The following is a 13,479-nucleotide window of genomic DNA, read 5'->3' as shown; positions in this document are numbered from 1 at the left end:
CCACATGCTGGTTACTTCAGGCTGCTCCAGCATGGAACTACTCAGCTCATCTTCCTGCTGCTGCTGTTCCACAGTGCCCTGTGAGAGAAAGATGCTGAGGCACCTGCTTCCAGGAGTAATCATTGAGGTATGGAGCCCCAGCAGAGCAGATAATTGCAGTCAGTCCTCCAAGCAGACAGGTCAGATCTGTCTCTGGTGAGCCCTTGGGGATGGCTGGCTCCAGGCAGCTGCAGAGCAAATTTGGATGGCTCATTTTGTAACATTGCTCTTCAACTGGGAAAATAGACCTTGTTTTCCTTAGGGTGAAGCAGATTGTCAAATCTGAAGTAGCAGATCTCAGAGCTTTGTAATTTCAGGTGAGGAATCACTGACTGATAAGTCGCCCCCAGCCTTGAAAACCTGTAATATCCAGTGATTCTGAGGATGCTGGTAATGGAGACTTTCAGATGGTCATAGACCAACTGACAAGAAAGGGAAATTATGTTTTGAATAGTATTTGCTATGCCAGACTGTTATCACCAAGATTAGATGCCAAAGAGAGAATGCAGTTATGGTCTTGGGAACAAACAGGCAGGAATGGACATATTTTCTGGTTAAGACAATACCCCTAGAAATGCACAGACCTGTCTGCTTCCAGCCAGGGCTACATGACACACCTCTCCCTCCAAAGTCATCCCAGGTGATAAAAGTCCAGATTTTCTTTTATTTCTCCAGTTAAGAATCAGCAGAAGGTTTACAGTTATGCATTGCAAATAAGGCATATTTACACTGTACAGTGAGCTAACAGAGAAAAGAAAAGCCAGCAGCTTTCATGGGTGTATCAAGTGTCTGGATTTTAGAATAACCAAAAGACATGGTACTCTTGTCCTGTATTTTATTAGGAAATTAACAGGCTGATTGATAACCTGAAATTACATAATCTCATTTTAAAAATGTTCAAAATAATCAGAATAATTTTGATTTCTATGAAAACATAATGCCCAGATACAATTCCTCTCTATGCCTGTAAATTTCTACACCCTTAACATTTATCTACTGTACAACAGAGAGGCTGGATAATTGTAACAGAATCTGTGAAGTCAAACACAGGATACTTTCTCTGCAGTCCAAGTGAAAGAGATGAAATGTTGAATAGAAAGCCCAGAATGTGAGCAGCCCTACAAGATGGTTCCCTGTGATCTCATTCATTATGCATCCATATTTCAGACTGCTCAAAGACATTAGCTAAAAGATGGTAATATTAGCTGCTGTGCTAAGGTGTGAGGCTTTAGGGCATCAATTTTCCAGGAGAGGGAGAGGGACCAGTGAGGGGTACAGGCTCTGCAGTGAGGGGAACAGGGTGCACTGGATGTGTTTGGTGCTCTAAGTGCAAGAGCTGATAAATCTCTGTATCTCTCTTCTTCCCAGCAGTATGAACTACCACTACCACCACTGTTGGACTAAACAGCTTTTCCTGATAGCTTTAAAGACTGATATGGTTCAGGTGCTGACTCTCTGCAAGGGCTCAGTAATTTCAGCCCTAGCAACTGAAGCCCAACTCCTGCTCATGTTGTGTCTTTGAGAACTCACGCTGAGCCAACACTGTTGGTTTCTCTGCAGTCATCATGTGGGGCAATGTGGTTCAGCCCCATGGGTTGTAGCTGAGGCCCTCAATTCTCTAAATAAAGAGCTGGCACTTGTCAAAACCAACTGACTCTTGTAGGAGTTGAGTTTCTCAAGACATTACTCATGAAAACATCAAAATTGTCATTTGTGCTGTGTGGATGGGAGATGCTTTCCTGAACTGAAGCTTCAGTTCCTGCAAGGATCATGGATGTTCTCTAAGTGGCCAGCTCAAGCACTTGGCCAGTGAAGTCCAGACACTTCAGCCCCTTGTATTATTCTCGGCGTCTCTAAGCTAAAACCCAGTAGATTAAAGAAGTAGAAAGCTCTCCTTTTAAAATGCTATGTCAGGACAAGTACATTCAGACCACTGTGTTTTCCATTTATATATAAATTCTTTGGCAACAGTTTTCTAGAAAGCAGAATGATTTTTTGCTATATAATACTTTATTGTCTCCCCATGAAAAACTGATATCTTAGAAAATCTATAGCACTTTCCACTATAAATAGTATTGTTCCAGATTAAGGATTAGTTCCTCCCTGAAGAAAAACAGATTTTAAAAATCTGGTCATTATCTGATAACTGTTTATGTAGTAACAATAAAATAAAACAGAAAAGGAAGATCATTCAGTGTGTGGTTTGTTATTGTCTAGAATGTTAGTGTATGTTTATACAACAAAAACAACATAAGTTATCCTAGTTTGTTTTAAAAACCTTAGCAGTAGAAATAAATTGCCATCTGCAGATTCATAAACAGAATGCATTTTTTCTCCATCTAAGTTCAAGTATTATTAGAATATTATTATTACTTTAATTATTATTATTATTACAGGAGCTCTAAATCCTTGCCATTTTGCCTGTCTTGACATTATTTTGGTCTTTTTGAGAAACAAAGAGTTGTGATCATTTGTTCAGGAACAAAATCAACGTGGAGCTTCCAGAAATTTTGCTTGGTGGAAGACAGCCTGGCAATCCTTTGGCTACTGTGGGTAACTTTAGAAGAGCATATTGGAGACTAGTGGTGTAGAAACTGCAGTTGCATGATTTCTTGGTTGGCTGATGAACTCAGTTTCTCCCAGGTTCTCAACGCTCGGTCCCATTTAGAGGAGAAACGTAGGAAGAACCCAACCCAGACTTGTACCACATCAGGATATGTCATCTTCGTTTCTTCCCGGAACTGTCAGCTGCTCGTAGGTGGGCAGGGTGTTGTTGGGGAGGAAAAGATCTGAACTGACGTTGTTGTTGCCTCTCTGAGATGCTCTGTTGTTCCCCTGATCCCCCTGCTGATGGGAAACCAGATGATGCAGCATGTCTGTGATGAGGTTCAGCTTCTGGTCCATTTGTGTAACCTACAAAGGCAAAGGGGAGAGTTGTTCAATAGCAGCACGCCAGGAAATTGCAACAAACCAGGTGATATACATGCAATATTAACTAGGATCACAACAACTTCTGTGAAGACACCACAGATTCACAGTTCATCCAACAGATCATTAGAAATTTAATGCAATAGGCCAGAGTTGGATGAGGACAAGCTTGTTAATACTCACCTCTGGTATGTGCTTTCACACACATTTTATATCTGGGTGAACACATGACAAATGGGATTTTAAAGAGATATGCTGGAATAGAGACCGAAGTCCCAGAACTGAGTTGCTGTGGTTTTCTTTTTTTTGTTACTATTGTGTCAATTTTCTTTTTTTTTTTTGAAAACGTGATAAACTTCTAGCATGCTCTATGCATTAATAATTCCAATATGCACTAGAAAATAACTGCTTGACTTGCAGTGATCTAATCAGCTCTTAAGGTGGGACTGAGTGATGTGCTTTGTTACATTTGGGCTCAATTAACAACTCAGGCCACAAAATGCCCACAGGTGTTTTTGCTGCCATGAGTGAATAGCAGCTGGGGACCCAGGCAAGGGTTGGGAGTGGGACATGATTCAGTTTTATGCTCTCAAAACTCAGTGACACAGCATTCCCTATGATTATCATTTGAATGACATGATCCCCAGCAAGACAGAAACTAAGAATTCCAAGAAGGCTGAAAACTAATTTCTTAACTGGGGGGACTCCAGGGGGTCAGCCTGTATCCACAATGCTCATTTTCTTCTGCCTTTAGACAGAAGCTCCTTAAATGATTTCATTTCTCTCTTCCCCCCCCTTTTTTCCTGCTCTTTCTTCTAATCTTTAGGAGAAAATATAATGAAAAATCTGATTTTAGAGGGGTTAGGTTATGGATGTTTTTTGGCATATATTTGTGGTACTCAGAGGAAAACTGTGAATTACATGTTGCTAGGAGCACCACAGATCCAGTCTCTGGTTTCTTGCATCTCCCAGTCAAGAAGTAACTGATGTCACCCCTTTTATCTGGCATTGGAAGCCTTCTCTCTGCACTTAATCCATGTACTGAGCAAGATATCCCCAGAGGAAGATGGCACTTCCAGCTTCAAAGTTCTGCCCACTCTCTCACCCATGGCATGGCAAAAGCACTGAAATTGGGCAGTAATAAAGGCCTTTTGGCCTTCTACTCCCTTCTTGACTCATAATTAGAAAGCCTCAATTTTGTCATTGCAGTCTCTGACCCATTGATACACAGGGATCCTAAAACACTGAGTGAATTCTAGGCAATAAGATGCAATATATTTTAGAAAGGGAAAAGAAAGCAAGCAGAAAAAAAAAGTGATAGGAATAAATTGTTGCCTAAAATATCTGCTAGAAAGTAGTGAAAGGCACATAAAACTGCCAGAGAGAGCATGAGTGGGAGCAATTTATATGTGCCTGGCTGCCATCCAAGTATCACACAGGATAGTAAAAGACAGTAAGGCTGAGCAGAACATCAACAAACCTGGAGGATTTCAGCAGAGACTAAAATGTTTTTCTACCACAGAGAAAATGCTGGGTTTTTTCAAACACTTTGTACAACTGGTAGGGAAGCAGATACAGTGATTTAAAAATATGAGGTGCCAGAGATTTATACTTCGCAGCTGGTTTTGAAAACATTAGGCAAAGCACCCTAGATGGTACATGAAACACTAGTAATTCTGGATGGAAAGGGCTGTTGAAAGATGAGATTCTATGAAATGAGAAAGCTGAAGCACAGATAAGTTCAAGATTTCTAGAAGGAAATACAGATGGAAAACTGAGCAGATAATCAGGTTTTCATTTCATTACTATTTGCTCCCTCCCTTAAAAAAAGATACCTTTTGCCCAAATGGTGCCCATTACAGATCGCAAACTAGTGATGCTCCAAGTGTCACAGCACAAACCAGTGGTAGTGAAGCTTGCAAAAAGACCTCATTGCTGCATCCCCAGGTATCTTTGCTTTCTGAGACAACTGTGCTGGAAGGACTGCAGTGAAAGCCTGCAGACAAACAGCTATCTTCAGAGTCTGAAGGACAACTTTTCCTTCTGCAAGAAATGTCTTTTTGCTAGCTATTCTAAATGAACTGGGGATTTTTTGTATGTATATATTTCTTAATTTGTGATTCCAGGCAGGGATTACCAGAGGAAACACAGACTGGAGATGTATCTGGAAAACGTGCATTTACGAAACTCTTGCAGTGATGAACTATTGAACATGACAGTAGGTTGGACTGAGATCTGGATAGTCCTTCAACAGCTGTGCATCTTGGTGATGAAGTACTGGGGAGAAGTGAGAAGTGAATATTCTTGCTGGGAAATAAATTCCCAGAGATAATTGTCTAATTTTTTCTAGGCAACAAGGTCTGGCTGCTGCAGCTGTGGAGTGCAGGAGGCCCACAGAAGCAGAGGCAGAAGCTAATTGCTATTGAGCTGAGCCATTTGAGATTAAAAGTAAAGACCTTCATCTTCCACGTTCCTGCTTGTTGGGGTAGAGCTCTAAAGCCACAGAGCTTTGGTGGAGGGAGGTCCAGAAAGCTGGTGATGTTTAATTGTTGTATAATCAGTTTTGCTTTCCGTTTCCCAGAGGGTTCTGTGCCCATGAAGGGCTTGCTCCAAGACACACTGAAGTCAGTGGTAGATTTTGGCAATCACAGACTCCCAGTGACTTCAGTAGGCTCAGTACCAATCTTGGACTGAATCATCCCAAATAGTAATATATTCTTTGGATATTACAAGAGAAGTATACAGTCTGGGTTTCTGTACATTGATCTTCTCATGCTACTCAGGGCTGGATCAGAAAAGATGACATTTGCCAATGAGGCAGCAGTGGGACATTGGGCCCCCATCCTTGATTCTGCCAAAGCAGTATCTGCTTGAAGTATGAGATATTTTAAAAAAGAGAAGTAAAATCCACCACAAGGCAACTTCTACTGTTATCACAGGCCTCTGATGTACCAGAAAAAGCGGCTTGCTGGTGAACAGCCTTGCTTATTATCGTGCCCAATCTGCCTGTCATCATCCAAACACACATCCTGAAATACATCATTCACTTGTTTGCTGCAGAGATAATTATACCCACTAGAAAAATGTCATTGTGTGCAATACCCTTTTTATTAAGCCAGTTTTACGCACTTAGCATGGAGAAATGTATCATCTCCCCTGAATCATACTTTCAAACACATTTACTTAATTAGAAATTAGCTCTGATGCCAGAATGAATAAAAGTAAAGCAAACAGAAAAACTGCTGATGTTGCTCTAATCTTGACCACTTTGAACAACTCTGATCTCTCTACTTAAAACAGCAAACATTGTTAATAACATAGAAAAATAACTCAGACTGATTTGTTTCCTTTAGGAAAAACTAAGTAAGCTCTTTGTAGCTGATTTATGTTTCATTAGAAGCATGATGTTTGGATGATCAGATTCTATATATGCAAATAATTTCCTTTGTATTTCACAGTTGTTGGGAAGAAGCAGTGTTTGAAACTTCAGAAATTACACACCACAGTTATTCCTAAGTCTTACTGAAATATTGTATGAATACAAATTTTTTCCATCCTCTAAGTTAAAAAAAAAAATCAAGGATCATAGATTGAGCACAGATGGGGAGAAGTTTTAAAAAAGTTTTGAATCTAGCTCTCAGAAATGAGTAAAATCCCATCCATGATTGCATCAGTGCACTGAGGAAAAAACAATCCAAACCAAATAGTTATTCACAAAGATTGAAAGGTTAGTGCACAAATCTTAAATGAAGAATAGTCATGAAGAAAAATCACATCATGAAGAAAGGTAGCCGTGTCACAGAACAGATTTTTCCTCTCCCTGAAACATGACAGAGCAAGTGACTATTCTGACACCACGTGCAGTGGAGTAGCAGTGATGATGTAGTTGCTATGAACCACAATATCTAATATCCTATACTTAATTATATCATATTCCTAGTATCTAATCTAAACCTACTCTCAGTTTGAAGCCATTCCTCTTTGTCCTGTTATTACATGCTGTTATAATAGCCCCTCTCCATCTTTCCTGTAGGCTCCCTCCAGGTGCTGGAAGGCCACAAGTACGTCACTACAAAGCCTTTTCTTTTCCAGGCTGAACAATCCCAATTCTTCTAACCTTAGTGACATGCATTTATAAAGGTATCAGCTTTTGTAAAGGGATCAAAGGCATTCCCAGGAGGTGCTACTGAACAAGACAGAGACTGTTCTCGCTGAAAGAACAAAATAATTTTCAATTAAAATTGTCTATCTATTATTTTTATCTGTTAAAATTCCACAAATCTTCATGCTACATTAACTTGAAGCACTTTGTAAGTTTAAGCATTCATAACAAGTTCATGGTATGATCTGGAACCTAATATGTAACAATGAAATTATTTCCTTGCTTTTAAAAACAAAAAAAAACCCAACCCAAACCAAACCTAACCAAAACACAGAAGCCTGGCTGGCTCCAGGGACAGCTAGGGAATGGTCTCTTATAAGCTCCCCTGTAATGGAGAACTAAAGGGCAGCACTTTGGAGACCAACTCCCAAAACGAATTATAGGAATTTACCAGGAAAGAGCAATGACAGACACAATTACAGAGCTGAGTGGAACAGTATTTTCAGCCACAGGAAGCTGAAGGACAAAATTTTGAGTTTGGCATATTTTAGACCACAAAGACCACAAATTATTAATAAGTTATTCCAAGTATTGCTCCATGATCTGGAGAGATCAAGGTTGATTAATGCTGTTGATTAAAGCTGTCTCATCTGCTCTTCATTCTCATCCTCAGAGATTTTAGAAGTAAATATTATTAAGGCTAAAAATCATAGTCCCTTTGAAGAGAATGGTGTTTTATAACTACCTATGTTCTTTACATGGTTGACTGATTAAACAGATTGTTTGTCCTTAATGAAGAGAATTTTAATCAGCACATTGCTCACTCAGTGGGTTCAGGAGGACTGTCCTTGTCCTCAGTAAAGAAAGCCGAGCATGAAGCTGCTAAAGGAGAAGAGGGAAACCAGGACACAAGCAACACTTGGCTGAATGAAAATGTGATAAAGGAAAATTTCAGCTGCTTTTACAACATTAAACTCCCAAGTCTGCTGCCCTGACTTATCTTGAGTAGCATTTGTTCCCAAGGGTGCAGCTTTTCAGCTCAAAGTGAACTAACTCTTTAAGGCACTGTTTTTCAAAATAACTAAAGAGGATTGGGGAGACCTTCATGTATTTATCACTCCTGGTGGCCTGATCATAAAGAGGACCCTGCTGCTCTGCAGTGTAGCAAACTTCTAGGAAAAAAAAAAAAGGATGCTTTCTTTGTCCATCTCTCCATGTTGTATCAAATCCATAGTGTGTTTGCTGTTCAACACCACACTCAGTAATAAGCTAGCTTTATCTCTCATAAAAACACACCAAAAAGTCCTTTCTGCCAACAAAATCATCACTGGGCACACCAGTGACTCAGCTGGAGAGAAGATGAAAGGCAAAAAATATTCCAGAACTTAGGATACCTGTTAATGGCAATGTTATAAGGGAATGTATCAGTATCCAGTGCTACTTAACAACAGTGAGTTTATTCTGGAAGAAAAGGTGTGGTTATAAATCACATTTGTCTTTGGTGGCATTCCTCCTATTTCAGTTCTTCAGAATATTTGAGGAAGCTTCAGAGAACAGCTTCCCTGGCTCCTCTTGCTGCTAAGTCCCCACACATGTTGGTATCTCAACATTTCTAAAAGTTAATGGTTTATTTTGGAGAGGTCTGTGGACAGGAACAGGTGTGATGTTAGGAGAAGCTTTCTAGAGGAGCTCAGGGATAGGTATGGGAATCTTCTCAGAGAATTTATTTTAAAGATTTCTCTATAACTAAAATAGTGGCAGGAGAGATTAACAATTTCAGTTTTATTAAAAAAAACCCCACTTTCTTTCTTTCATCAGGTGCATCATTCTCCAAAAATCATGGAACGTGTCTTCCTTCCATTTGCAATACCCAAGATCTAGGATCCTTGCAAAACCCCCTATCAGAACTTCTGGCTTCAATGTGTTTATTTCATTGCCAGAGATGAGGCAGCAGTTTTGCTGGAGGTTATATACCTGCCACGGAGGTGTTTAAAGGAGAATGTAATCTGCATGAAGGAAGATTTGCTCTCCAGACTGTCTGTACTTTCTCTTGAGAGCTGGCCAAAGAAGAAAGTGGAGTCCAGGAGAAGGACAGAAGAAGTGGAGCCAGTGACAAAACACTCTACTGTAATATTGATCATTGCTCAGAAAACACGGGGGCTGAGCTTCTGAGGAACAAAATTAACAGCTTTTGAGGGTTACATGGACAAGTCTCTTTCTAGTCAGTGAAAATATTATAAGAACACTGTAACCATTGTCTTAACTGACAAATAAAATGGATAACATTCAGACAAAAGGCATCTTTGGAAAGAAAGGCACTTGCTACACCCTGAGTTCTAAAATCAGCTCTCTTGCATAAAGCTATCAATGACAATCTCTGCTTCGAGATACTAAAAATGGTTCTGTTTTTTCAATAAACTGAGACTGTTGCTGCTGCTCTCGTCTTGCTGTGTATTTTTAAGTAAAATATTTATCTTACACTTTTCCAAACCGTAAAAAAACCACTTATTTTTTGTAGTAAGAGCCCTTGAACAGCTGCTGAGAATTAACCATTGATCAGGGTGTGCCGCTTGTGCATTCAACAGAGGGTGATGACCCTGGGGAGAAAATTCTGAGTCGTTGAGTCAGGATCAGAGCTCAGAAAGAACCAGAATTTATAAACCAGTTGCTGGCTCTGATTCTCCAGAAGTTATCTTGATAACAGGGAACTATTATGGAGGTCTTGACTTGTACAATAAATTCCTAATGTACTCTATAGAAACTCAGTTTTATCGCACATTTTTAAAAAATTGTTTTGGGAATTAAAACAAACTGGCAACACCAGCATGTGGCCATTTGATTACTGACTATAACGCTTGTGGCATTTAAAAGTAATTTTTTTTTGTTTGAACAATTTTGTCCTGGTTGTGCAGCACATAATCTATGATAGCAAATGCTCAAGCTATAGGAAATGGGAGAAATTACATGGTTGATTTATGCATCTGTTCTTTCCATTAGGATTGGGAATGCAATTTTGATAAGCAAGTAACTAAACTGCAGAGAATTATTTTTCTTTTCCAAATTTTCCTTTTCTCAAAGAAAAGCGTGCTTTTCTAAAAGCTTCCTCAAAGTTTCTGGGAATATGACATCTCTGGTCAACTATTCACTCAACTCCATTTCTCTCATGATTCTTGGAAGAGTGTAGGTTACAATTATAATGTCATTTTTCAGATTAGATGTCTCTCCTGAATTATATTAGAAACCAATGGTAATTAGAAACATGCTCTGATGGGCCAAAATCTAAAAAAACTGATATGAAAAAGCCACTTCAGTAATATGTGGTGGAATAAATAATACAATAAAAAATACAGCAGACCAAGTACAGAATATTAGCAGCATGTTATCAAAACTGTCTCTTCTATGATACTGCCATTTTTCCCTACAAAGAAACAAGTGGCAACAGCAGATGTTGTGCTTCTGTAAGACAGCAATTCCTTTAGGATGTTGAAAATTTTGAGGAATAAGTAGAAATCAAAAGTTACAGACAAGTTGGTTTGGTTTTTTACAGGTCACCTTAACAAGATGATTTGTCTATAACTTGCTGCTTGCCAAACAGATGCAAAGTAAGATGAATACAAACCTCTCCTTCTAACAGGGAGGTTGGTAGGATTCTGGCAAATAGGAGACTTAAATTACAGGAAAGATATTTGGTCATGGACTCTTAGGGAGTACAAAAACCCAAAAAGTGGAAAGATTTTGGGACAGCACTTCTTTTTTTTGGTGGGGTTTTTTTTTCTGGGTTAAAACTGGAAGAGAGGAATTTTAGGCTAGGTATAAGGAAGAAATTATTTGCTGTGAGGGTGGTGAGGCACTGGAACAAGCTGCAGTGAGAAGTTATGGATGCCCCATCCCTGGAAGGGTTCAAGGCCAGGTTGGATGGGGCCCTGAGCAGCCTGGCCTAGTGGAAGGTGTCCCCATGGCAGGGGGTTGGAACTGGAAGATCTTTAAGGTCCCTTCCAAACCAAGCCATTCTATGATTCTGTGATTCTTTTAGAAGTGGAGAGGATTCAGAAAGGCTTGAGCGTAAAAATGTTGGAATGACCTAAAATGCTAGTAGCCAAGACAGAAATGAGGACTATGATGGATGTGGCTGCAGGAGATGGTCAGAAGCAGAGACTGGAAACAGCTGCCACTTGAGAAGAGAAAGTGGAGAACTGCAGTCTTGGTTCAGCGCTTTTGTTGCTGTTATTAACAACTCGCAAAAATATTTGGCTTATTTAAAGCACCCAAACTGCTGGGAATCAGCTTTTCCTGAGAGCCTTTCTGTAGCTCTAGGTGTAGTTTGGGCCACAAGGCCCCTCTGCCTGCTAACTACTCCCCAGGCTCCCAGGCCAGTCCTGCTGACCCTCCCACCACTCAGTCATTGCCCAGATGTGTGCAATGCTCGCAGATCTATCTGGCATCCAGAAGGCTATAGCCAAGCAATTAAAATTTGTGGTTGACTCTTGTTTTAGATAAATCAGACGAGACTTAAAACACATGGAAATTTTCAAGTTAGAACAGCATCCAAAATCTACAGTCTTTGGCCCAGCACTGCCTCAGGATACAGCAATTTTTTTTCTCTAAAATATTACAAAGGTCAGATATTTATTTTTTTAACCCTTTCCTCTAAATTAACAGTGTATCAGTAGATAAACAAGGGAACTTGGAATATTTTTCTCTCCTTGCATGAAGCCAGGGAAGTTGAGGGTCTTGTCTCTAAATATAACTTTAGAAACAACTAAAGATGATCAAATCCCCCTATCCTATTAACTGAGTACTCTGGTATTTTCAATAATTAACTTATCTTCATTAACTACAGCCCCACCTTCAGGAAACAGTATCTCTTTGACCAGACACAACTTCCCTCCCTTTCTGTTTAAAAATAAGACATGAGTTGGCAAGAAGGGAGGGATTCTTTCTTTACAAGTGAATCAATGATACCAGAACTGTTAGAAGTTAATGTATCTGCAAAAATCCCTGGGTATCCATCCAGCACCATAATCACAAACAGCTTCTCAAATTATACTTAAATTGAAATCCAACTTTATGGAGGATGGGAAACAGGCTTGAGATAGCACGAAATACAGTGGAAATACTGATCAAAGGAACCAGGAGAAAAAGCCCCTTATCTCTGTGCAATAGTTCATTGAATAGAGTTCTAGAATAAATGGTGGTCATGAGCAGGGCCAAGAATTGGACTTGATGACCCTTGTTGGTCCCTTCCAACTACTGATTCCATGATTAGTGCATCTAAAGCACTGTACAAGCCTATACATAGCAGGTAAGTCCTGTTATTGCCAACACAACGTGGGGGAAACTGAGGCAGTACAGTCAGCAGCCCACCTTCAGATACAATAAATGTTCTTTGCGTCAGCTTCGATCAGTGGCTCTAACAAGACCTTAAAAATATTTTCCCTGTCCTGGGCACACCTTCCAATCTCAAGGAGAACTTCACAGCACTTTCCTGGATTTTATTATCAAGACAGGAGGTTGGAAAACAGGTTGCTGTCTCATTCTCAGTCACATCCTTGTTCAGCAAAACACTCCTCTGTGGGGTCCTTCTGGTTGAGCACCCCAATACCTATCTGCAGAGGAGAGAAAGGCTCCCTGTTTAGCCAACAGGCACTTGTATTTCAGATGCTTCAGTTCCACAGATGTGAAGAAAACTCCCCGTGGTTCTTGCCTCTGGAGGACCCTTTCTGCTGGCTTAACTGCAGCAGTACAGCCTCTGAATATCACTCCATACTTTCGTTGTCAGAAGTTTGGCTGTCTGACAACAGCTTTCCCTCGCTGTAGATTCCCGTTCCTGGTGCGGAACAGTGGCATATTTACAACACTTTAGGGTTAAAAAGCAAAGAGTACAAGACCCAACTGGCATAAAAATATGTGCAAAACTCTTCTCCACAACAAAATAAACCCCAAACCAACCCAACCCCCACTATCCCCCTCCCCCCATTAAAGAAAACAAAAGTGACTAATCTTGACCTCTCTCCAAAGGGGAATGTTTTGCTTCTTGAATCCTTGGCTCTGGCTCTCTTATGATACTGGGACTATGACTAATAACCTCTTGCCAGAGTACTGCTGATAATTTCACCATTGAGTAGCTGTTCTCATTCTGGACCATCATAGCATGCACTTAAGTTGCCAAGATTTTATTTTTAAAAAAACAAAGAATAAGATATACAGTCATAATCCCCAGTGTTAGAAATACATTTTTCAGATTTAACTGTTAGGTTTTGCCTGACAATTTTTCCTCCTTCCTCCAAACTGTTATTTTTCAGATGCTTGCTACGAAATGGTTCCCTTTTTCCTTTCTTTCCCTCAAACACTTCTCCTAATTCAAAACAGATTTGAGACTGCTGCTCTTTTTAAAGTAAATCTGCCATGTA

The 13,479-nt window shown here is 39.9% G+C and overlaps 1 protein-coding gene across 7 annotated transcripts in view; it reads right to left on the bottom strand.

Annotated features, from left to right (window-relative positions):
- Positions 1-860: 860 nt before the first annotated feature.
- KCNQ1 (potassium voltage-gated channel subfamily Q member 1) overlaps positions 861-13,479 on the bottom strand; it is a 333,012-nt gene continuing 320,393 nt past the window's right edge. For all 7 annotated transcript variants that reach the window (XM_085062890.1, XM_085062894.1, XM_085062896.1 and 4 more), the window contains one exon: positions 861-2,952. In XM_085062890.1, coding sequence (XP_084919016.1) covers positions 2,749-2,952 — 204 coding nt within the window. In that variant the 3' untranslated portion in view covers positions 861-2,748. The remainder of the gene's footprint in view (positions 2,953-13,479) is intronic.

Source organism: Lichenostomus cassidix, chromosome 5 (assembly GCF_008360975.1).
Source record: "Lichenostomus cassidix isolate B80296 chromosome 5, HeHo_3.0, whole genome shotgun sequence".
NCBI lineage: Eukaryota > Metazoa > Chordata > Aves > Passeriformes > Meliphagidae > Lichenostomus > Lichenostomus cassidix.
The sequence above is the reverse complement of the archived record's forward strand: the minus strand, read 5'-3'. Positions and strand labels throughout refer to the sequence as shown.